This window comes from Equus caballus, chromosome 4 (assembly GCF_041296265.1).
Source record: "Equus caballus isolate H_3958 breed thoroughbred chromosome 4, TB-T2T, whole genome shotgun sequence".
NCBI lineage: Eukaryota > Metazoa > Chordata > Mammalia > Perissodactyla > Equidae > Equus > Equus caballus.
The window spans coordinates 21,043,398-21,068,571 of NC_091687.1; the positions used below are offsets into that span (position 1 = coordinate 21,043,398).

Here is a 25,174-nt window from a genome sequence, read left to right on the forward strand (position 1 = left end):
TGCCCACAGTAGTCTGGCTCCATGCCCAGCTCCTTCTACTCTGCTCTAGTCACTAATATCAAAATCTGCACATAGTAGGTGCGCTAACAACGTCTGTCAATTAGAAGTGAACATTTCAGCAAGCCATGGAAGGTAGGTGGGCAGCAGTGACCAGAACAAACCACTGCGAGTAATTAATTACCTCTTAGTGCCAGGAAAAATGACGCCTTCTCTGAGGAACTGGAACTTGTCCTACTTTCAACGACGAGAACTATGGAAACCAGTGTTCCTCTTTCTGCCCAGCTTGTCAGAAACACAAAGACAAAGCTGATGCCGCATCACTGCACGTGGACTTGCTTAGATGGCTAACATCTCTCCCCCCTCTGCTGTTCCCTGGCCTGGTTTTCTGCTCCTGTTTTTATTAACCTTCCTGCATACAGGCAGGAAGACAGACGGAGCTACCACAGGAAGTGTTGGGAAGGGAAATGTCCATGTGAGCAGTGGTAACTCAGATTGCCCACATGTTCAAGTTGAATAGGAGAGGCACCACTTGTGCAAGGTTGACAGTTGTACTTGAGCAAACACAGTCAAATGCGTACACACTATCACAGAGACACAAGAAAATGGGCCAGTCTCCATGCCTGTTGTATCGATTATGTGCTATAGTTACTAGAGGACACCAAGGGCCACCAGCACATCTCATTTATCTTACTTTGAAATCCAATTGTTAATTGTTGGGGAACTCAAGTTCTTAAGCAACAGGTAAAGCAGACAGCCAAGCCAGGGGACCACCGGGCTCCTTCCCAACTGAGCTTACCTGAAACCTGAGATGTAGAAACTCAGGCTGGAGAAAAATGTGTCTGCGTCATGGAACCTTCTGTGCTTGGCCTTCCCAATCTTATCTTAACCCAGAAGTTAGTGTACCTCCAAATAACACAGATACAGAGACGAAGGTGCAGAGGATATTGAGTCATTTTTTCTAAAACTCCTATGTAACCCATCACAGCCCTGGACGCCCTGCCATCCCTCCTACTCCTTCCCACACAACCTCAGCCTCCTCCCTGTCTTTAAGCTTAGGGCAGATTAAGTTGTAAAATGATAATACTAAATAGTAAATTACACTTTCCCAAAGATGGCTCCCGTTAGGCTGTCATGCACACTCCTCTGTCCATTTGGACACCCTGACCTTCCGTCCAAGCTCCGTGCCCCCTCTTCCTGCAGACGCCTTTCCTGGAGCTTGTGCTGGCCTGTCACTCTGGGCTGGTCTCTGTCCTGGCATTACCACACTGCACTGCCCAGGATCATGACCCTGCCCTCTCATCCCTCCTACAGGGCACAGCAGCTGCCCACCAGCCGCCATCAGCAGAGGGCTCAGGATGGGATACACCATCAAACACTTGCACATGTGGGTGCACAGCACACACCCGGGAATGACAGGCTGAGGCACCCAGAGACAAAACATGAGCGAGGCTGAGACCCTGGCAAGCAAAGAGGGAGTGGGAGTGACAAGAAGAGACAGGAAGGAACTGAGGAGACTCTGGTAGTGTCAAGAACCAATGGGAGATGAGCTAGAAAGAAAATGACTGAGACCAAATTCTTTGTCTTACCGTGTCCTAGACAGTAGTTTCAGCTCAAAAGTCACTTTTGCAACTGTACAAAGTTACCCTGAAGACAATCTGGGAAGTTTAAGAGAGAGAGGGAATTAAATGCTATTAAGGAGTTTTGTTGCTTTTGTTGGGCAGGACAATGCGATCGACGACGGCCAGGAGAAGGTAAGCCTTGTTAGTTAGCCGTGCATGTGGAAGGATTCACAAATGAAAGGACAGCATATGGACATAAAATAATGAAGCCAAAAAAAAGTTAGTGTTCTCTACTTTTTGTATGTTTGAAAATTTCCACCATATTTTTTAAAAGGAAAAATATTCTGTTTCTGTCATTTGAAGTAATCCACTGAGTGGAATTAACTGAATTTTCAAATCAATGGCTGTTTATTACTGAATTTAGGGAAGTCCCCAGGAAAGTGATCTATTCCTAAGTTGTCTTTTTCTATTTTTTAGGATGAGTACTATTTAAAATTGAATGATGATAATGCAAAAAAAGAAAACAAGGTTGAATCAGAAACTAAGCAAGTATTACTGGGCCAAACTCCCAGTGTCCTGTGGCCTGCTCAAGGCCAACTATTTGCACTCCCTGCAAGCCCCGAGTAAAGAGGATCTGGACACCACAGGGACACCCACATACCCCAGGCCTGGGCACATACTTGCTCAACGTACAAGGCACCTCTCAGTGAAGGCTGCCATCCCTGGCTGGACTGATTCCATATTCCCCTGAGTTAAGACAATTACTGAAGTGAAGAAGTAAGCTGCCAAACATATTCGATGTCCTTAGTAAAAGAAATTTACACTTAAAATTTGATGAACTTTGCACACACTAGAATGGTAAAAATTAAAGACTGACCCAGTAACTGTAATTCTCCTTCACTGCTGGTGAAATGTAAAACAGTACAGCCACACAGAAATAGCTAGGCTGTTTCTTAAATGTTAAACATACACCTGCGATGTGCCTCAGCCATTCCACTCCTAGGCATTCACCCAAGAGAAAGGGAGTGTATGCCCGTACAAAGACTATAAATGAGACTGTCTGTAGCAGCGTCATTTGTAACAGCCAAAACCCAGAAACAACCCAAATGTCCATCAACGGGAGAATGAATAGACAGAAATTGTCGTAAATTAATAAGTGGAACACTCCTGTCAAAAAGGAATGAACTATAGAGACACCATAATAGAAATGAATATCAAAATCATAATGCTGAGTGAAAGAACTAGACAAAAAAGAGTATGTACTATACATTTCCACTCATAGAAGATTCTAGAAAATACAAACTAACCTATAGTGACAGAAAGGGGATCAGTGGTTGCCCAGGTACAGATGGAGGGAGAGATGGGCTGCCAAGAGGCACAAGAAAACTTTTGAAAGTGAGAGAAAAACCCTGTGCCTTGATTGTGGTGATGGTTTCAAGACGTAAGCATATGTTGAAATCCATCAAGCCCTATGCTTTAACCATGTGCAGTTTTTGTACATAAATATACCTCAATTAGTAGTTACAAAATTCAGTACAGCTTCTCAATCACACAGAGGAAAAAGAATAAATTCCTTAAAAAGAAACTAATCTTCAAAATACTAAGAAGAACAGCATGAGTGAAATAATTCATAACTGAGAACCAACAGAACCTCTGGCTACAAGAACGCTTACCCCATTCTGTGCTAAAGGCCTGAGGTTACGCACAGCGTTCCCGTCATATCAACTACAGTTCCTCCGTCTATAGTAACGTCAAGTTCTTCATCAGTCAAGAACTACTTTAGTCCTAACTTTGTCTGAATAAAGGTTAAATATTTTCCTATACTTGATATTACTAGTACAGGAATATATGCATACTTCTGTGTCCCCTATAGAGAGAACATTGTCCTTCCACATGGTCTGTGCATTCAATCTATATATAATCGTGGTTTCATATGTATCACCTGTTCAGTCAAAGTTATCAAAATTGCTTCTTTCTTAAAAACATAGTGCCCAATTAAATGGAAGCAAGGAATTAATCCTGTGAGTGGCCGGCCTCACATGCAGTCAGTGACGCAGGCCTGTCCTGTCACACCATCATCGACAGGGACTTCTTGGCAAGGTCGGGACCCACCCAGCAAAGCAAACGTGACATCCTGTGACAAGGTAGGCAGCATATGACACGCTCCCAGGGTCCATCAGACCACACTCCTCCTTAGCTGTGACATATTGCTGACTTTCTGCAGGTCCACACAGATGGTGTGTCCAATAACTGCCAGCAAAGCCAGAGAACTGGCGGTACAACTGAATCTCCTCAACTTTCTTGTTAACCTTTTTGAAAATGCCGGATCCTGACAGTCTCACAGATGTCTGCACTTATCCACACCTCTTTCCTCTCCTTTTTAAGCATTAGAAAAAAAAATCCCCATTGAATAAACCTCTAAGTGTCTATTTATGTGAGCTAATCTTGGTGCGGTATTTACAGCTCCTCTGGGGCTGCCGCGAGCCTCTGGAAGGAGTGTTATATTTAAGAACTGCTTCAGCAGAACCATTTTCTGAGAAGTCCTTTCATAAAAATAAACCTGACTTATCTCAGCCCCACCCTACAAGCAGGACTAGCTGCCCCTCCTTCTCTGGGTGTTCCTTTAGCACTTTGTACACATCCGTGTTACAGCGTTCGCCTTAACCTGCCGTAATGGCTTCTATATTGTGGGCTCCATCAGGTCAGGAACAAATGATCCACACCCAAAATGCCAGCACATGGATGCATTTTAGTTAATGCTTTAAATTAATTAATTAAATTAATTAATTACTTAAAAATCGTGAGCCAATTAAAATGAATAAATTTTAAAACGGTCTTACATCAGTAAAAATGGGTCATTTCATTTTTAAATACTACAATATGGAAAGAAATGTGACAAAAACTTATCACAGAGATGATCATACATATGTGATTTTAATTCAGTTTGTTCTAAGATGTTGGAAGATGTATGATTAAATGAGGGCAATCAAAAATAAAAAATTAAGCTTGGCTTTATTTTCTTTCTTTGTTTTTGTTTTTGTTTTTTTACCAAAGCATCCTTTTATACAAGTTAAGTATTTCATGGCTCTTTTGATCAACAATTTACTTTTCAGACAAATACTTCTGCAGGGGAACAACGAGATAAGTGACCTGCAACGTCTTTCAGAGAACAGTTTTGTTTCAAGGTGGATGCCTGAGAAGGCTTTAAACCCATTTCGATGTTGCTGATTACTCTCAGCTAGGTGCTAAGGATAGCAGGAGTGCTTGCTTGCAAGCTGGGCTTGACTATCTTTTTCCAAAGCAACTTGGTTAAATCTTGTGAAGTGCATTAAAATGTACACGGAGAGGTCTCTGAGGAGGAAGTTTTTGTAACAGAACAATTGTGCCTTAGGTAGACAGTTCTTTCAGACTAAAGAGCAGTCCAAGACTGGCCTCCTGGAGAGCTGGAACAATATCTATATTCATACATTCATTTAAGGCCTTGATGGGTGGATGAATGGATAATCTTTAGCAGGGATTGGGCATCTGAATCACCTGGGAGCTCACTCAAACCACTCCCACTGAGTCTCACCCCACCTGGATGTATCAGAACGTCCCAGGGAGAAGCTGAGACTGTGTTTATTCAAAAATCCCCCAGGAAGAAGACACAAGTAAATGGAAAGCAGTGCTCACGGAGTGAAAGAATTAATATTGTTAAATTGTCCATACTACCCAAAGCAATCAACAGATTTAACGAAATTCCTATTAAAATTCCAATGGCATTTTTCACAGAAATAGAACAAACAATCCTAAAATTTGTATGGACTCACAGAAGAACCCAAATAGCCAAAGCAATCTCGAGAAAGAAGAACAAGGCTGGAGACATCACACTTTTTGATTTTAAACTATATTAAAAGTTTTCATCAAAAGAAAAAAAAATTTTGTGGGGCCGGCCCGGTGTTGCAGCAGTTAAGTTCACATGTTCCACTTCAGCGGCCCCGGGTTCGCTTGGCAAGCCATGCTGTGGCAGGCATCCCACATATAAAGTAGAGGAAGATGGGCATGAATGTTAGCTTAGGGCCAGTCTTCCTCAGCAAAAAGAGGAGGATTGGCAGCGGATGTTAGCTCAGGGCTAATCTTCCTCAAAACAAAAAACAAAACACAAATAAAAAATTTTGTAAATATGTGTGGTGTTGGATGTTAACCAAACTTATTCTGGTTACCATTTCACAATATATTCATACATCAAATCACTATGTTGTGCACCTAAAATGAATACATCATATGTCAATTATATCTCAATTTAAAAAAAAGAGGAAAATCTGACATTCTCAGTCTGTTAACCCCCATCCTATAACAATAAGGTCACATGTAGTTGATTTAAAGGGATGACTAATCCTAGAACTGAAATTTTTTTCCCCAAAGTACTGTAAATGTACCTTAGTTCTTGTACAAGTTCATGACAAAGAACCCAGATATCTGTGTTATGCAGTAAGAATTTTGATGTAAATATATTAATTGGAGAGTTACAAACAATAACATATAAAAAACACAAAAGCCCCCAGGTGATTCTGACGCACACTCCTGGTTAACAGCCATGAGGACGGAACGAGGCCCCTCCTGTTTGCTGAGGCAGTATCTAGGCTGAGCAATCACAACATTTACAGTCCAAACAGGACAATTTTGTGAGTGAAATGGGCGCTATTAGGAATTACACCAGGGCAAGAGGCTGGAACTATTGCAAAGAGACGTGGTCACTTTTTGGTAATTGAGATCTGTTGTGGTTTTTTTTTCAATGACAGACTAAGTTTTCATCATTTTAAGAATCTTTATATAAACAACAACACATACTTGTATAAAGAAAACTGCCACATGCAGCCTTGGCACATTTCAAGCCCACCATCAGAAAAGTTTGTACCAGCGCCACCTCCAGTGGAATTTGGTTATAAAATCTCCTCGTCAGGGGCTGGCCCTGTGGCATAGTGGTTAAGTTCACACCCTCTGCTTCAATGGCCCAGTGTTCGTAGGTTTGGATCCTGCGCACAGACCTACACAGCGTTCATCAAGCCATGCTGTGGCAGCATCCCACATACAAAATAGAGGAAGATTGCCACAGATGTTAGCTCAGCAACAGTCTTCCTCAAGCAAAAAGAGGAAGATTGGCAACAGATGTTAGCTCGGGGCCACTCTTCCTCACACACACAAAAAATCTCCTCTTCAAAGGCCCCTCAATGTAGGCTTTTCATGTGCCTTCACTAATGGTTTAACTAAGTGCTCTGGAAAAAAGGCAGTCAAGCTCAGATGGCCCTCTGGTAGTTTCCAAAATGGGCACACATGCTTTACACTATTCCCATCAAAAGGAGAAGCCTCATTCCCCTCCTCCTGAGTGTGGACTGGACTTGGTGACTTGCTTCTAATAAATGCAACCTGATATAAGTGACAGTGTGTGACTTCTGAGGCTTGGTCAGAAAGGGCACTGCAACTTCCTCCTTCTATTCCCTCTTGAATCCCTTGCTCACCAGGAAGCCAGATGCCATGCTGTGAGGACACTCAAACAGGTATGTGGAGAGGTCCACAGGGCAAGAACTGAGGCATCCTGCCAAAAGTTAGCAAAAATGAGTGAGCCATCTTCCAGCCACTTTGTAAGCATGACTGCAACCTCATGAGAGAGCCTGAGTCAGAACCATCCAGTAAAGCCATCCAACATGAAGCTGCTAAGTTTTGGGGTAATTTGTCATGTAGAAATGGATAATTACTACACCTACAGTCTTCAACCTGGTCAGCTTTGTGATCAGGTCATGCTTTTTGAGGCTGCCTGATACTTGAGGGTAATTATGCAGCTCTCCTGCATCATTACTGAGCTCTGACCACCTACACACATGGGCTTGAGCAACACAAGCAAGGCAGGCCACTTAATCACTCTTAATTAATGCATGGGACCATTCTCCATCTGGAAAGTAGGGAAAGAAATGCCCACCCTGCAGGCTCACAAAATGTAGATGTAGGTACTTTGAAAGCTGCAAAACGAGCCATACATGTAAATTACTGTCAAATAGACCCTATCATCTCACATACTGCAGTCTTAGCCTAATTCACTAGATGATAGTAATGACTGCTACCCCCAACACTGATGGACCACCTCTCCACAGCAGGCAAGATCTTGTATATTTAAAATTGTTAGCTAGCCTTGAGCAGCCTTGCTTGAGTTGAGTACAGAAGAGACACAGGCTCTGGGAACAAATCCACTTGCCCCAGGACAGCACTCATTCAGTGGTAACTCCTTTCCCACATCTCAGCTCTTCTCTCCTCCCCGCTACCTGTAACACTCTCTGGCCAGACTCTCCTTCCACAACATGCACTTGTGGAGTAAAGGAAGCACCACTTGAACCTTGCTCCCTAAGTTGCAATGGTCTAGGCCAGAAAAGCCAAGGAGTAGGTGTTGCTGGCAGGCCCCCAGTGCCTTCCTTCCCTGCTCTGAGGCCAGACAGGCTTCACAGCACACCCTCGCCAAAGATGAGCAGAGAGAGCCTCCACGGCCCATATACACGCATCTGCACATGCACACAGGCACCCCTCTCAGGACACTGGGCATTATGAAAACACTGTGGGCTTTAGTGAGGCTGCTGGCAAATGCCCCCTGCAGCCATATCCCACTGCCTGGCTGCCTGGGAGGTGCAGAGTTGGCTGGTAAGAAAGTATTGTATTCCAAAGAACTTTTTGCAAATCCCCAGCTTCAAGACTGCCGTGGAACAGAAAAGAAGATAAATCAATGGAGACTACAGAAATCCATATTTTGCTTATCTTATCCTGTTTCTCTCTCTTTCTAAAGTCACAGGTTTCAAACAAGCTGCAAGATTAATCACCCCAGCACATGGGCCAGGTTCCAGTGGGGACTGACCAGCAGCCTGCCTGGAACTTCTCGGACCCAGCTGGAGCATCCTAAGGAGGTACAGCTCTGATGGGGTGACAAGTGGGGTGGGGACAGCAGGAGGCTGGTAGTCTTGCTCAGAGAATGATAGAACTTATTAACAATTGAAATGGTGCACAAGGAGGGGCCTTCACATTGCTTCCTGGCTGCAGGCGTAGGGTCTATAGCCCTGAGCAAGTTGGTCAACCTCTCAGGGATTCCACATCCTCATCCCCAAAATGGTGACAATAATGGTACCTAGGTACACGTCTACTGAGGGGGACAAATGACATAATGCACAGAGGGTACTCAGTCCACAGGTGCTTCCACACCAGTTCCACAAGACCAAAGCTGTCTACACACCGTTCAATCAGGCCACTTCTCTGACTGTCACGGATTTCACTGGACATCACAGCATTAAACTTCTGTAAATGCTTCCAGATGCCCGCTCTCAACTACTTACTTATCTCATTGCAGACAGGTCCATGGGCCACACTTTGAGCAGCACTGGCCTCCAGAGCTGCTGCAAACACAGGCCCTCCATCTCTGACCCTCAAAACCTAGTCACTGGCTTTGCTTCTTTCTTACTTAACTATTATGTGTTAATAGATGCTTTAGATTTCAGACTCAAAATTGCTGTTATTAAAGCATTGAGGGCTATTGCGCCTGGCCAGGGTCCCCCAACACTTGGTACTGAGCATGTCCCACAGTGAGTGAGACAGTATGCATTTGGCAGGCCTCGGCCTGAGTCCCCACGTCCTGTTACTGCCAATTGTGCTATGTGGAAATGCTGGCTGAGGCTCACTGTCATGGATAAAATAGGTAATCGCCTTCTCATGGTAAGCACTGGAAATGAACTCAAGTAATAAACCAGGAGCCCAACCCATAGAGGACCCCGAGCTCCACCCGAACCCCTAGCGAATGCTCACTTTCCTCCCATGATGCCTACGTTCTCTGAAGGACCTGACTCTGCTCCAGCTGCTCACATGTCCTAGAAAACCCTCCCCAGCCCCTCCCCGCTTCTTACTCTTAGACCTAGAACTTTCTTCAGGGCCCGAAGTGACTTTTCCACAAATATTTGATGAGTACATAACAGGGTTAAGAGCTGTGCTGGGCCACGTGACTCTGCGTTCAGATCTGGGTGCTGTTTAACCTCTTTGTGTCCCAGGATCCTCATTTAAAAATGGGAGAAATAATAGCACCCGCTTCCTGGGCCGTGGTAAGGATTAAATGAGGTGACACACACAAGCTTTTTAAACAGTGCCTGGTAAACACCCAGCAACACTGGTTGGTGGTGCTCCGTGGGCAGTGGGCACGTGACAGGAGATCCAGCCCACACCACCCGTATCCTCACGTGCTGTTCTCCTCACAGCACTGTCCCTTGCTCTTTCCTCTCCATGAGGCTCTCTCCTCCTCTCCTGCCCTGACCCGGAGCCCTTCCCCCCTCCTCTGAGCCTCCCTGGCCTTGCTTGCCAATCATGCTCATCGTCCACTCCCCTCTACTGGGTTTAAGCATCTGGGGGACAGAGTTCTGTTTGACTCTTCACATTCAATATTAACACTTGATGCAATGAATAAGTAAATGATTTTCTTCCAAACTCCCCACTCCCTTCCACCCACCTCCCACCGTCCCATCTGTTAAGGACACTGACCTCTCCCAGTTTTCCAGGTTTGGAGCCTGGCCTCCTCCTGATTCGACTCCCAGGGTCAGGCACCTGGTATCTCCAACACCGTCCCTCCCTTTCCACTTACACTGCTGGAGGCAAGGTTAAGCCATGCTCCTTGGGCCCAGGCTACTGCCACACTGACTGTTCCAGCTGGTTCCAGGACTCTCTCCTTTCCTCTCTGGCTTCTCTCATATCCTGGCCTCAGTGCAATCTCCTGAGACCAAACTTTACCCATGAGGATGGTGCTCTTTTGCTCATAAACCTCTGACTGATCCCCTAGTTTTTCAAGATAAAATCCAAATGCCCAGGCTGGCCCTCCAGATGCCGGCAGTGGGGTCCCAAGCCTCCGATTCAGGTGTCTAAACATGTGCATTCCTCAGTCTCCCTCTTCAGCCCACTGAAGGCCTGTTCGGCTTGTCAGTCAGTCCACAGGGGTGGGAACGGGCCTTGGGCTTCCCTCTGTCCTCACACTTCCATTCCTGACAGTTCCCCGCTGTGGTGCTCACTGCCTCTCCACCTAGACACAGTTTATCCAATTTTCGACCCCTTCTCAAGATCTGACCAGCTTTTCCTCATCTCCTAGCTTCAGAGAGATGCCACTGCTCCACAGTCAGGGCCAGAAGCCCTTCCTTTTGGTTGGTTTTAACTGATCTCCAATGTCTTGGCTTCACTTGGTTCCCTCTCTGAATTCTTATCCCTGTGCTAGAAGGTGCTTACGAAATAATTGTGGACTGTCTGCCTGGCTAACAAGTGCCCAAGATCTGGCCTCACCCCCCAGCATAATGAATGTGGGGGAGCCGCATAAATAAAGCAACAATGCCATCATTTCCAGCAGTTAACTTTGATAAGAAATGACGCTCTACTGCTAAAGTAAAGTGAGAAGAAGAGCATTCTTTTTTTCTGAAGAGTCACAATTCTGGTGATAATAGTGCTTTCAAGGTATAGGAACTCAACCTGAGTTCACTGTCACTCCCTGACCATGAACCACTGCTACTGTTTTAAAAGAAGATATGATACAGGGCAGAAAGCGTGGTTATCAGAGAGCGTTGCAGATATCTTAGCCACCCAGCCACCCCACCAGGCAATCTTGGTGACTCATTTTCTGGCATGTGCTAAATCATTGGCTCAATTTTCCCAATGTAATGCTGCAACTACGACAACGATACACCACTCACAGACCGTATTCTTAGAATAAGCTATTGTTTCCATCACTGCAATAAAAACTTATACTTTACAAATTAGAATGTTTTAAAATACAGTAATAAATTGATGTTTTCCCAAGCCTCATTACAAAGTTAACACAACAGGCCATAATTTCAGGTTTATGCTCTTACATTCACTTGCAGAGAACAGAGATGTAGAAGTGGTTTATGCCCTTTTATAAAATCTGGAGAAATGAGACGTGGTCAATCGTGGACTGCAAAGTCCATCATCCAAAACTAACAAGGTCCCTGTGCGCATGTACTTTGGTGTACACAGTGAGGACACAGAGGTGGGAGGTGGGGGCAGTAGCCCACCCCTCCAGGGCTGAAGGAGCAGCAGGGCCAGGCAGGTTCAGCCTCTCAATTATCACTTTTTCCTTCAGCAAAAAATGCAGTCATTTTAAGAGGAAGTTTGTCAAAGCAACAGATACTGAGTCCTTATTTCTATCAAATGAATGTACTTGGGGTGGAGGATTGAATAACCTCTTAGATCTGATGTGTGACAAACACAGACTTAGCAAAATTTAGGTTGTCTACCGACCCAGCTCAACGAGGGATGTGTAAATGTGCCCTGAGCTGTTCTGTTTGGAGCGGCATTCCCTTTCTGACACTTTTCCAGTGGATCTTCAGACTTGCTCAGTATTTTATCTAATCTCCAAATATATGTTTTAAAGAAATTATGATATTATTTTGCTGTGAGTAGTCTGCAGAGCGGCTGACAGAACATATGTGACAGATCGCACACTGCATCCAACACTGAACTCAGACATTTACTTTATATTCTCTTTAATGGGTAGAGAATATCATGCAGTGAAGCTGGCACAGCCAAGGTTCAGGGCGAAGTCCTCCTCTAAAACCCATCACTGGTCCAACAGTCAGGAGACCACACTCCAGTCACAGGCTGTCAGAAGCATCTCCATCTTAATCCTGAGGGGACTGAGGGATGAGGAGGTCACACAGCTTCAAGCGGCAGAGAGGGACTTGAAGGCCTTGTCTTCCCACCCAGTGTTCTTTATATCGATGCCCTCACCATAGAAGTGACCAGATGGCTGCAAACTGCTCGTGTCCCTCATGCAAAACACCCCAGGCCTCCAGTGCCGGGCCCCTCATGCCAAGCAAGCGGTGGTCTCTACTTCACTCGGACAAGAGACAAAGGGACACAAGTGAAACCTGGTGGAAAATCTTTTTTTCCCAATGATATGTCACTTTTGCATGTATAAAATAAGCAAAAACACGTTTTAATGCCAACAAAACTTTAGCATCATAAAAACCACCACCAATCTAAGTAAAAATGTTATGAAAGTGAAGTGTGTACCCCTAGCATGCACAGGAGTATATTATTACAGCCAGCCCAGTTTCAAAACGAGTCATCCATTACTTCTCGTTAACCTCCTCAGTTAAAGCCTAACCGTGACATAAGCATACTGTATAATTTTAAACTCAGAAAACAAGAAGTAAACAGCAAGAAAACATTTCAAACATACAATTTTCCTCTGGGGTTGCCATTCAGATCCCTGTCTAAAGAGCCAGGCTTTGCACAGACCACCAACTAACGAGACAAAAGCTACTTTCTTCCAACTTTGCTGGGTCATTTGTAACCATCAGTTATAACTGACAGGAGGAGAGGATTCCACCCAGGTTAAGTAAAACATCATCAGCAGAGAGAAAGAATTTTTGTGAGAGTGACTAAAAACAAGTTTTTTAAAAAAGAAGAAGAAAATAGATTGAGGGACGCTTCACTTGCACAGATCTTCGGTAAGTTAAGCACACGTGTGCACGGAACTTTCACGATGCTAAAAAGCCCCCAACCGGGTGCCAGCTGGGCACTTAGTAAGTTCTACTTGATGACTATGGCCGTCTTTTCCACCTTCAAGGTTCCTTGGTGTTAGCTATGCAGATGAGGACAAGCAATGCCAGAACCTAAGGGCCACCCTGGGGCTCTCTCCTTCTTCTCAGCTCCTCCCTGCTGGGGGGTCAGAGATGGAGGACATTAGCCCTTGAAGCCCCCTGTCCAAAGAGACCACCCCCTCACGGGGGAAGTAGTTACATAGTCACCCGGCTCATGGGCCCAAGGTCTGGCCAAAGTTACCCACAAGAGAAACAACTAGCAAGTTTGTGAGTTTGGGTCTGTGCAGTTTCTACTTGGAAAGAAGCTCATTTATTGTGCAAAGCAGAGCTCTGTGCTCTCATTAAATCTATGGGCACAAGATGCAGCAAGCTGAGTCAACATCCAGGACAAAGGGGAGCCTTTGAAATGTTTATTAATTTATAAGCCACGATCAAGGCAGAACATCTTGCTGGGGAAGACAAGAAGGCTGCATTCGATGCTTCATATTAAGTCACAGACACATTAACTGTGCTCCACAACAGCTGGGCTTGGTCCTGGCCTGTCACATCCACGTATCTCTTTCAAAAAGTACAATTGCACCTAAGAGTCTCAGGAATCCAGAATGCATTAGGAATCTAGAAATGCACTAACACTTTAGATCAAATGGGTAACATCACGACTCTCCCATACGAGGAAGAAGCCACATGGATACAATGACTGTTTCTTCAGAAAAACGCCATTGAGAAACGCAGGCAGTTCAGAAACAGCCATTCAGGACCACCTGCCGCCCTGCGGAAGCCAGAGAGTGGATTCAGCTAACATGCCTTTGGAAACTGTGTCCCAGGCTTCTATTTCGTGTGGTGGCATGACCACAGGATGAGGAGCAGAACACTGAACTCGAGACTTCAGAGTCATGTGACAATCTCATCTCCAAACTGGAGAAATGGTTACTGCTGCTAACTTTGGCGGACCAAGGGGGGGTCCGCCTCCCAGCACAGGGCAGGCAAAGACAATCCTGACAGCTGGAAAATATCATTATCATAGATGACTAAAACGCTGAAATAAGGCAAGCCCTTGTGAAGAACATTTTTCTTTCCTCCTTTTAGAAAAATTTATAACCAAAAATTCATCATTCCAAAAGTGTGAAACACTGCAGTAATTAAAAAAAATTGATGGATAATAAATAAGGAACTATTCCAAATTGAAGTCTATTTCAATTTAAGTTAATCTAGTTCCAAACCAGCTTCCCTAACTTTCCTGAATGTTGTAGAATTCACACACTAACTTCATTCAGGACACATCCTTCAAGTTTGGATCACTGCATTAGAACCAAACCAATCATGTGAGCAGCGACAGAGGGGAGTGGTTTAGAGCGGCAACGGCGGGAGAAACACTCAGACTTCAGGAGCCAGTGGACACCTTTTAAACCTAATTGGGTGACCCTGCTGGCTCCCATAAGAGTCTACATTTCACTCTTCCTGCATGTGACATTGTCAGGACGCTGGTAATCACGACGCTGTAGGAAGGGGTTTAGATGCAGAGTAGAAGGGAGAAAGTTTTCAGTTCTACTCAAAACCAATTCTACATGACAATTATAGTCAGCAAGACAGAGGGCGGGTGGGCAGACACGTGGGGAAGCTAGGCAAGCAGCTACTTTCTGGGCGGCAAATGTCTAGATTCTGGCCACAGTAGATCAGTCTCTTTCCAACCCAATGGTTTGTTTATTGAACATTACTGGATTTTGATCTTAAGTAATAGGGCTCCAGCCAACAAAATTATATTTGTTTCAAAAATTAGCCACATGAACAAAAGTATATGCTCCTGCTGTATTATCACTCCCACCCAAACTATTTTTAAATTCAACTCCCAAAACACTGGGTCTGAAAAGACCGCCAGAATCTGATGTGAGAATCTGATGCTTTGCCAAGTGCCGGAAGTCAGACTTCACTTCCCTCCCCCGCCACATACGTATGCACACACACACACACTCACTCACTCACACACCCCTTCACTCACACGTTCTCACACACTCACAGCCTGTTTTCCCATCAAGTTTCCTAACTTCGGTTTGCTACCTAAGTGTGTAATTTTTCAAGCTATTTACACATAATTGTAGAGTCGATATATCCAGTATTTCTATTCTTCCCTAGTCTGACTCCTAAGGCCACGCAGAGCACAGACTGTGGCTGTGACAAACGCCTGCAGGCACTTCTTGTCATCTCAGGCCAGCTTTCTCTCCAACCTGCTCAACTCCCCAGGCCGGCAGTGAGATGGAAGCCCTGATTTCCCCACAGCGGCCACGCTGAGGGCCCAAGCTCTGAAATTCTCTTTTCTCTCTACCTTTCCAGGCTGTAGCCCATTCTGAACAAGCAAAAGTGGGTATGGCATGCATGATAGGAACAGAGACATCATAAAAAGTAAAAACTTTGGTGGGGCCAGCCCAGTGGTGTAGTGGATAAGTTTGTGCACTCCACTTCGGTGGCCCAGGGTTTGCAGGTTCAGATTCCAGGTGCAGACCTACACACTGCCCATCAAGCCATGCTGTGGCAGTGTCCCACATACAAAATAGAGGAAGACGACACAGATGTTAGCTCAGCAACAATCCTCCTCAAGTGAAAAGAGGAAGGTTGGCAACAGATGTTAGCTCAGGGCCAATCTTCCTCACAAAAAAAAAAAATGTTGGTGCTCTGATCTGGTGCAGACCAAAAGGGCCACCCAGTCCATGCCAGCCCTGTGCATCCGAGCTCTCCTGGAAGGGAGCCGGGTAGAGACATCTCCACCTTCTCTGTGCTCAGGATGCCAGGAGACTGCCGTCCAGAGACGCCAGCTGCCAACCCGGCCCTGCATCAAGTCAACCACTGCCACACTACAGAGCCTGCACCAGTTTCTGTGAGTGATGCACAGAGCAAACTGAGCATGTGTTTTCCAGCAGAAGCCAAGGAACTGCCAGGGGAACCCATTCAGAAGAAACCAGGGGTCTCTAGGATCCTGGAGGAAGGAAGAGGAGCGAGGTCACCTACCCAGCCTGCCCTCGAATGCCGAAGCTCCTCCCAGACCCCATAGAGTTAGAGGTATGACCACATCAGCAAACACTGCTGGAAGCCCTGCTTCCTGTTCCCTCTTCCTCCAAAACTTTTAATGGCCCAGTGATCAAGATTGGGCCAAAGGCAAGAACGAAGAGAAACTGGAGCCCTTGTGAACAGTGCGTGGGAATGTAAAATGGTACAGCCTTTGGGGAAAATAGTATGGAGTTTAAAAAGTTAAACACATAACTACCAATGATCCATCAGTCCCACTTCTGGGAACATATCCGAAAGCAGCACAGGCAGGGCCGGATATCTGCACACGCATGTTCACAGCAGCATTGTTCAGACAGCCAAAAGGTGGAGGCAACCCACATGGCCACCAAGGAGTAAATCCATAAACAAAATGTAGTAAACACACAATATGGAGCATCATCCAGCCTTAAAAAGGAAGGAAATTCTGACACGTGCTACAACATGCATGAATCTTGTGGATATTATGCTAAGTGAATTAAGCCAGTCACAAAAAGGCAGATACTATATGATTCCACTTATCTGAGGTCTCTAGAGGAGTCAAAGTCATAGAGACAGAAAGGAGGAGGGTGGATGCCAGAGGCTAGCTGGAAGGGGGAATGGGGAGTTTAATGTGAGCAGAGTTTCAGTTTGGGAAGATTAAAAGAATTCTGGAGATGGACAGTGGTGATGATTGTACAACAATGTGAATATGCTTATGTGAATATGTCACTGAACTGTACACTTAAAATTGATTAAAATGGTAAATGTTATGTTGTGTATATTTTACCACAATTAAAAAAAGATTGGGGTCAATTAATGCGAGTGAAAAGACATGTGCAACTTGTGGGTCAGACCCTAAAAGTAAAGGGTAAGTCCCCCATCTGTCTCCCCCTCCTCAAGCCAGGCTGGAGCAGATGGAGGCCACACACTGGCCAGGGCAGATCGACAAGACAGAAAGAAGCAGGTCCCCCCGGATTTGGCACCTTGTCTCAGTCCATTCACGCTGCTATAACAAAATAACACCGACTGGATGGCTTAGAAACAACAGATATTTATTTCTCACAGTTCTGGAGGCTGGGAGGCGAGGGTCGGGTGTCAGCAAGGTCGGGTGAGGACCCTCATCTGCTTGCAGACTGCTTGCTGTGTCCTCACGTGGCAGAAGGGACTACAGAGCTCTCTAGGGTCTCTTTTATAAGAGCACTTAATCCCACTCATGAGGGCTGCACCCTCATGACCCAACCACCTCCAAAGGGCCCACGTCCTAATACCATCACCTTGGGGGTTAGGATTTCAACATATTAATTGTGGGGGGGACACAAACACTCAGAGCATAGCACACCTCAACCAGCTCTGGACTACTGACGCAGACTTTTATGTAACAGAGAGACAAAATTATCTCCTCTTTAAGCCACTATCACTTTGGGTTGTCTAACACAGTCACTTTATGTTCCTCAAAATAAGATATCTAACACCTTCCAGGTCTGCAAAGAGCAGGACTGCACAACTGGCAAGCCGAGACAGAGCATATCAGTCTGAAATATTTTAGTGACAAGTGATCTGTCTGTTGTCATATAGCCTGGCAGAAACAAGATTAAGCAGCAGTTTAGGAAAAAAGTCAATTTTTTCAAAGGAAGGATTTAGAATTTCTGGGAACACTTCGAATCATAGGATTTTGGAGCTCGTGTGAGTCTTGAGATCATCTCATCCAATACCTCCACCGACACAACGGAAGCAGAGCTCATTACTGAGTTCCCCCTGGGAGTCACATGCTGTGCCACAAAAACTCAAGAGTAACATCCCTACCTCCAAGGAGCTCAGAATTTATCAGGTCAGAGACAAGTAAACAGAAAATCCTAATCCCATCCAAGGGTTTGCAACAAGGGACTCAGCAGTGCAGGAGAGAGAGACTTCCAAGCTCACCCTTCCGAGCCCAGACGAGGGGCGTTGAAGGCCCCGATGAGGCTGCAGCTAGAAGATGAGCAGGAGCCATTCTGTGCAAGAAGAGAAGCCCAGAGGCCAAGGGAGAATGTATGAGCAAACAGGGGCCGTCTGGTTCAGAAAGGACAAACAGATAGTGACATAGGAGAGGCTGGAGCTGCGTGGTCCACCTGGACACTACTGGCCATGTGAAGCTATTTACATTCAAATTAACAAAAATTAAAGAAAGTGAAAAATTCTGCTCCTCACTTGCAGTAGCCACATTTCAAGTGCTCAGTAGCTTCTGTATTAGACACAGATACAGAACATTTTCTTCCTCACTGAAAGTTTTGTCAGACAGTGCTGGGCTGGGAAACAGGCAGAAGCCACACAGGGACAGCCTGCAGACTTGGACCAGAAGGGAAAAAGGAATCTTGCACAACTGACACTGGACTCAAGTCTTCTTATTCCTGAGCCAGTGTTCTTTCCACTAAGCCTGCCGTCGATAGGAGAGAGTCAGATAGGATTAAGGCCCAAGCAGAAGGCATTCTGGATTAGGGAAAGATACTCTGCTAGGCCCAGGAAGCCACTGCCCTCTCCTCTGTGCCCAGGGCGATGTGAGTGCATCCACGGGTGTCCATGGAGACGGGACAGCCTGCTGTCTGGAGGGAGGGGAAAGCAGCCCTAAGACAAGGGGTCCTCATCTGGGTTCTTGGACAACCGTGTGAGAAGGAAGGAGGGAGATGGATGAACCAGGACTCCTGATTTATCTGGCTCATCTTTGGGCATTTCTATTATTTTTTTTAAAAAAGGGATAAAGACTTCAATGATTTATCTAAAGCAATCAACATCTCTTAAAATGGCATTACTTGGGGGCCAGCCAGGTGGTGCAGCAGTTAAGTGTGCACGTTCCACTTCAGCGGCCTGGGGTTCGCCCGTTCGGATCCCGGGTGCACGTCATGCTGTGATAGGTGGCCCACATATAAAGTGGAGGAAGATGGGCATGGATGTTAGCTCAGGGCCAGTCTTCCTCAGTGAAAAGAGGAGGTTTGGCAGCAGTTAGCTCAGGGCTAATCTTCCTCAAAAAAAAAAAGAAAGAAAAAAATGGCATTACTTGGTTTGGTGGACATGGGGGTTAGATGTACAAAAGCATTTGTGCAAAAGCATTTGTGCAAAAGCATTTGCGGACTGGGAATCTGTCTAATGAAATGTGGCAAAATATAATACATTTTAACAGTTGCTTGAAAGGCTTTTTCTTTTTTTCCTTTTTTCAATAGAAATGTTCTGGCTGTAGAATTTATTCTATTTGGACTTGACCTGTAAGAGACATGATCCAGCAAGCAACAGCTCACCAGATTGCTCAGAAGCATGGGGACCGTCCCTGAGACAGACGTTAAGAAACACAGATATTGTTGGAGGCCCACTATCATTTTGTCTCACCAGAGAAAACAGCAGAATGTAGTCTAGAATAAATGCCATTAGGTCCTGAAATAATTACCATCATTAGCTTTGTCAAAAGCAATGAAACCACATAAAGTACACATGAGAAAAAAATGCAATATACCTACAGGAAGAGACAACTGAAAAATAAAGACTCATGGAAACATGAAGGAAAAGTGATACAGCATAATGCTGCCATCGAGTCAGGTGCTGAAAGCCAGCATGTGGCCCTGGACACTAAACACTGGAGTGACAAGGTGCAAGTGAAAAAGCAAAATACAACCTGTGAGGGAGGGAGGGGCTAAAATTTAAATTCACTTAAATAAATGAAAATCATAAAAGAATAAAAAAGGCATATGATCAATATATCAACAATATAAATCAATATTAAATATTTTAAGTAGAGAAAAAGTACAAAGATGAAGACATTTAAGCTTTCAGTGGGTCACAAAATATCAAATCCATGTTCTGTTATAGTACAAAGTAACTGAGAAAACGCATAACTAAAATTAACCAACACATAAAATCCATAGACGCCATGATTAAATGTGGACGGGGAGAAAATGAACAGATGTAGGGAAATAGCACATAATAAATACATCAACTCTCTACCAAATGTTTTTACTTAGTTCAAGTCTAAATCAGAACTAAGTGTTCCTATATTTTAAATTTGCACATCCTGGATCTAAACACTCTTTTGATATCAAGTACATCTACTCACTATTTAAATGTTCTGATCAACTGCAAAATGAAATTTAACCATAAATCTAATAACAAAGCACAAAAGGCAGAGAAAGCTAAACTGCTTATTATGGTGTGTAGACAGAACCTACAATCATTGTTTTCTTAATGATTATGGAACCACTCTTCGGTGCACACAAATTATGACTTCACTTCCCAGGTCCCAAATTAAAGAGGGCACTGAACCCAGGCCTGCATGTATATGGGGGCTGTCACTCTGCCTGAGCCTACCCAGTAATAATCGGCTTGGCCTGGGCCTGGGGAAGGTTCTACAGAGAAGAACAGAGGAGGGGCTGCAGACTGCAGTTTCTGGAGGCAGGAGAGACCCCATGTTGCACACATATCTTTATACCAAATTTAATCATACTTTAGTTTCATCATCCTTACACAACCACTGTAAAATATTTAAAATAGTCTAAGACTATTTGATTTTGTGACAGGGAAATGTCCAACTCCTCCAATTTATTAAGAAAAATTATAATTACAAAAGTATAAAATCTCACTTTACATCTAAGAATAACTAACTTTTACATTCTTAAATGATTTGCCAACATAAAGAACAGCTTAGAAGTAACACCTTTTAAAAATATAGCTCAAATTAAATGGGAAAAGTTTAATGTAACAAACAATTATATAAGCTATCATTTTAAAGAATCTAAACACATTCTCTAATACCTTAGCCACAAGCTTAAAAACTTTTAAAAGAAAGAAAAGGCCTAGAAACTTGAACTTGTTATTATGGTATATACTTATTAATATTTCATTAATATTTGTATGCTCATGAGAGTGGAAACAGGAAGTGCCATCGTGGCGGGCCATGTTTACTGTCAACATCAGGCCTCCTACACTTAATATTATGTTGAGTGTTGACAGGACTAGTGTAGCTCAAGTTACCCACTTCAAATAATTTTTTAAAAATATTTCTCATTCCAATAACTTGGTTAATAAATACAAATTTATGCAGAGAAATGAATGCCAGCTATGTCTACATGAAGCTCACATTTTGATGAAATTGATTAGCAAACGTCCACTGATTTTTACACAAGCATAGTGCCTGAATGTGGTCACTGATCAAAGGCACCAGCTGTTTTGACATTTCATGTCACTGGAGACTAGCCTATTCTACAGAAATGTGTTTCCTCCATAGAAAAAAAAATTAACCAGGATCCTGCCAAACCCCAAACATTCTATCTCTTTTTCATGTAGGGTCCAATGGGAAATTTAACCCTGTGTTCCATAACAATGGACTACCAGGACACGTCTCACAAATATTCAAACTGACAAACTAAAAGTAAACAGATAAATTTAAAGTTTACCTTAAATGGACTTAAATATATTTTAAAACTGCACCAAAAGTCAATTTGCCTTTATTTGTATTCTAGAATATTCTGTCAATTATTGCACTTCAACTGACCTTGAAAATTCCTCAAAAGCCACACCAAGTCTGACTTGGTTTTTGCACATGTCTTCCTTCCTAAAAGAATACTTCTCCCAGAGAGCTCAGTTAGTCATAAGTCACTGTTTTACTGAAATTACTAACGAAAGCATACAATTTCAATCCAACTAAAAACGGACACTTGTGTTCTCAACAAAGATAAGTGATAACACTCTATTAATAATTTGGTAGACACACCATCAGTGGATTCCCATTCACTAGCCTCTGTGGTCCTTCAGTCATCCTCAACAAGGGATGTCGGAGAGCTCATTTTATAACCTGAAACCCCCTTAATTCATTGTTCCCCGCCAGCCCGTCTCTACACAAGAAGAGAACAAGTGGTGGGTTCCTTCAACAACAACAAAACAACAAATTCATCACATCAGTTGTTTGCTGTCATGTGGAAAAATGACGGCTCCCTGAAAGTCTGATTTGATAACCAGCTATTGCAGTATCAGAAAGAAATCCAGTTCCCCTGGAGCACGTGGCAAGCACTGCCTCCTCCTCATGTAACAGAGGAGCAGATCAGAGAAGAGAGAATGGTAATTTCAGCAAAGAACCAACAGAAACTGATTGCCATCAATAAGGCACGAAAGCCAGAAATTCCACATCCATATCTATTCTTTCTGGTAGGCAAGCAATATATCTAAATTATACAAAATTTTCAAAAAACCCAAGACTATTCCTTTCCTCTCATTTTAACGTACAACAGCTCATTATTAAACACGTAATTCTTCTCTGGAAAATATAAGCACATTGAAATTTTCTTAATGTCCCTTCACTAAAGATACTAAAACAAATGACAAATAATAAAATAATTGGGAATAAGAGAAGTTAAAAACAACACGTCTACATTTCTTGGACAAAGATGTTCGAACAAGCAGTTAGACGCTCTGAATGTGAGTGTGGGGAAATAACCAAATGCATCGGGCATAACAATTTCATGTTTTGTCATATCCATAGTAAAAACGCTTAGCTTCCCTCTGGGACTCACACGTGAAGGCCCACCGGAGCCCCCTCGGCACCGTGAAGCGCCAGCGCCGGCCCTGCCTCCTGCTCCTGCAGTACCAGGCTGCAGGCACAGGGCGCCCAGGCGCGGGAGTCACTGCTTCAATAATCGGATTTCTTTAAAGGATTTTACAAATACTTTTTGGATACAGTTTTGCTGGCCTCTTAAATGTTCTCTACTTCATATTTATTTATAAGGTGATAGTGACGAAACGATTCAGTCTCCTTAAATAGGCTCATTAAATGGGCTACGAAAGCGACAGATTTGAGGGTAATTCTGTTACACGGTTCCCTACGTCATTTTGGGATGCCCATTACCATGAAAAGGGATTGCCCACATATATTTTCTTTTGGGGGGGTTTATTTGTTCAAAGGAATTACATAACCACCACTAAGCGCACTGCAAAAAAAAAAAAAAGTTCTTTTTAACATTTCTCAGTTTCAGGATTATTTGATTTGCCAACCTGGCTCACTTTTTCCTGGCATTAAAGGGAGAGGTTTTTTTGTTCTGTTTTGTTTTTTTGAAAGCCAGTTTGAACCTTTTGCAGACTTGGGCAACACAGCGGCCTACGGGACAAGGGCAGGGTGAGTCAGTGGGACACGACTGCACAGAGAAGAGATTAGTTGTCCGGAAAGCTGCGTCGTTCGAGACCAGTTGCTATAGCGGAAAGTGGGCCCACTCGATAAGCAGGTGCAGGGCCCACCCCAGCCACTCATTCCATTTGCAAGACTCATAACACATTTGCTCCAGGCCTGCGAGGGAGTTCGCAGGTCCGCGGAGCGCCAGGCAGAAAGGCCCAGCCGCCGCAAGGACCGCGCGCGACCCCGCAGCGCCCCGGCGTCGCTGCCTGGTTGAGTTGTGCAAGGTTCAAGCTCCGGTTTGAAGGGCAGGATTCCTTTTCTTGTATTAGCAAAATCACTCTTTTTGCGACTAATGTGTGAATGTGACATGTAATCCCTACATGCAAGGTGTGGGGATGGAAAACAGACACCGGAAAGGTTTGGGCAAAGGCAGAACCGCGCAGGCAGGGATGGAATCCTTGACTTGGGGCGATGCTGCGATGTCCACCCCGGGCCTGGTCCCTCCCCGCGCCCTCTGCACTGTTGAGGGAACCCCTAAAACGAATGCCGGGGTCGGGGAGCAGATGTCATGAAAACCTGCCAGGCAGTGCCCTCTACAACCCTCCCGAGACCGCGAGACCCAGGCGTCTTCGAGGTCCTGGAACCTCCCCTTCATTTTGCGGGGAAGGGTGCACGGTGGGGCGGGGTACCGTGCCCCGGTGCGGGGTGACTTGTCTGGAACTCTGGGGGCACGGGGAAAGTCAGTGACAGAGCTGGAGTCCGAGGCCGAGTCTCTCACCGCCTTCCCACCCCTCCAGGGATACTCAGAAGTGGCTGAGGAAGACTCCGAGCTGGGTGGGGGCTCTGCTCGCAGGTACCCCAAAAAGGGGCGCGCGCACAGAAACACCCATGCGAAAAGTGCTCTGGCCTCGGCCTGACACTGTTACCTGGGCAACGACCCGGGTGCACAAAATACACAACCCTCTTCCCTGGCAGGGCGCGAGCCCGCGGGCCAAAGAGGGAACATCTCTGCCCCGAGTGCGCGCCGGTGCCCGCGCCCCTGCCCCGAGCCCTCCCCGGCGCCCGCGCCCCTGCCCCGAGTGCGCGCCATGCGGGCGCGGGCGTTGGAGCCGACAGCAGCCCCGGCCCGCGCGCCGCCCGACCATCCGCCCGCTTACCCGGTGGGGGGCTTAGCCGCCGAGGCGCGCGGCGAGTCCATGGAGCCGGCGGGCGCGGGGCGCGGGCGGTGCTCGGGCCAGGCCGAGTCAGGCGCGCGCTCGCTGCCGCCGCCGCCGCCCTCATTCACTTTTTCCGCGCTGACCCATCGTCCTCCCACGCGGGGCCGGCGGAGGACAGCCGCGGGGCCGAGAGGACGGAAGGGGCTGGAACCGTCCGGGGCGGGCGGGGGCGCAGGCCGCGCGGGGAGGGGCTGGCGCGGCGCGGGGCGGGGGCGCCGGGAGCAAGGTGCGCCTCGCCCCCGCCCGCGCTGGCTCCGCCGCGCCCACCGGAGCGCCGCCCCCGCCCGCCCCGCGCGGCTCCTGAGCGCGCGGCTCCTGAGCGCCCGGCCCGGCCGGGTCCGGCCCGCGTAGCGCGGCCCAGAAGGGGTCGGGCGGCACCTGGGGCCCGGGCGACTCCGCGCGGCTGCCCCTGGCCACCCCGGGGCGACTCCCCGTCCGCCGCAGAGCCCCTCCCGGGCTTCTCCCTGGGGCCTCTACCCCAGGGAGAGAGTGCGCCCCTCTCCGGGTGAAGTAGGGGTCCTGAGGTGCCGGCCCCCCGCGGCGGGGAAAAGCTACCGGAGGGGGAACTACCTGGCAGCGGTAGGGCCGGGCAAGGGCGAGGGGGGCGCACCCGAGGGGGAGGACTGAAGTTGGAGAATGAGGAGTGACCAGTGT

General features: G+C 45.9%; 1 protein-coding gene across 5 annotated transcripts in view; it reads right to left on the minus strand.

The window, feature by feature from the left end:
- COBL (cordon-bleu WH2 repeat protein) overlaps positions 1-24,805 on the minus strand; it is a 277,939-nt gene extending 253,134 nt beyond the window's left edge. For 3 of the 5 annotated variants that reach the window (XR_011437757.1, XM_023639066.2, XM_070264447.1), the window contains exon 1: positions 24,461-24,770. Coding sequence is in view for 4 of the 5 variants with exons in the window: in XM_023639066.2 (XP_023494834.2) it covers positions 24,461-24,501 (41 nt within the window). In the remaining variant the exon portion in view is untranslated. Of the gene's footprint in view, positions 1-24,460 lie in introns of all 5 variants that reach the window. The other 2 variants (XM_014738943.3, XM_005609148.4) reach the window with 2 other exon arrangements.
- Between the last annotated feature and the right edge of the window lie 369 nt (positions 24,806-25,174).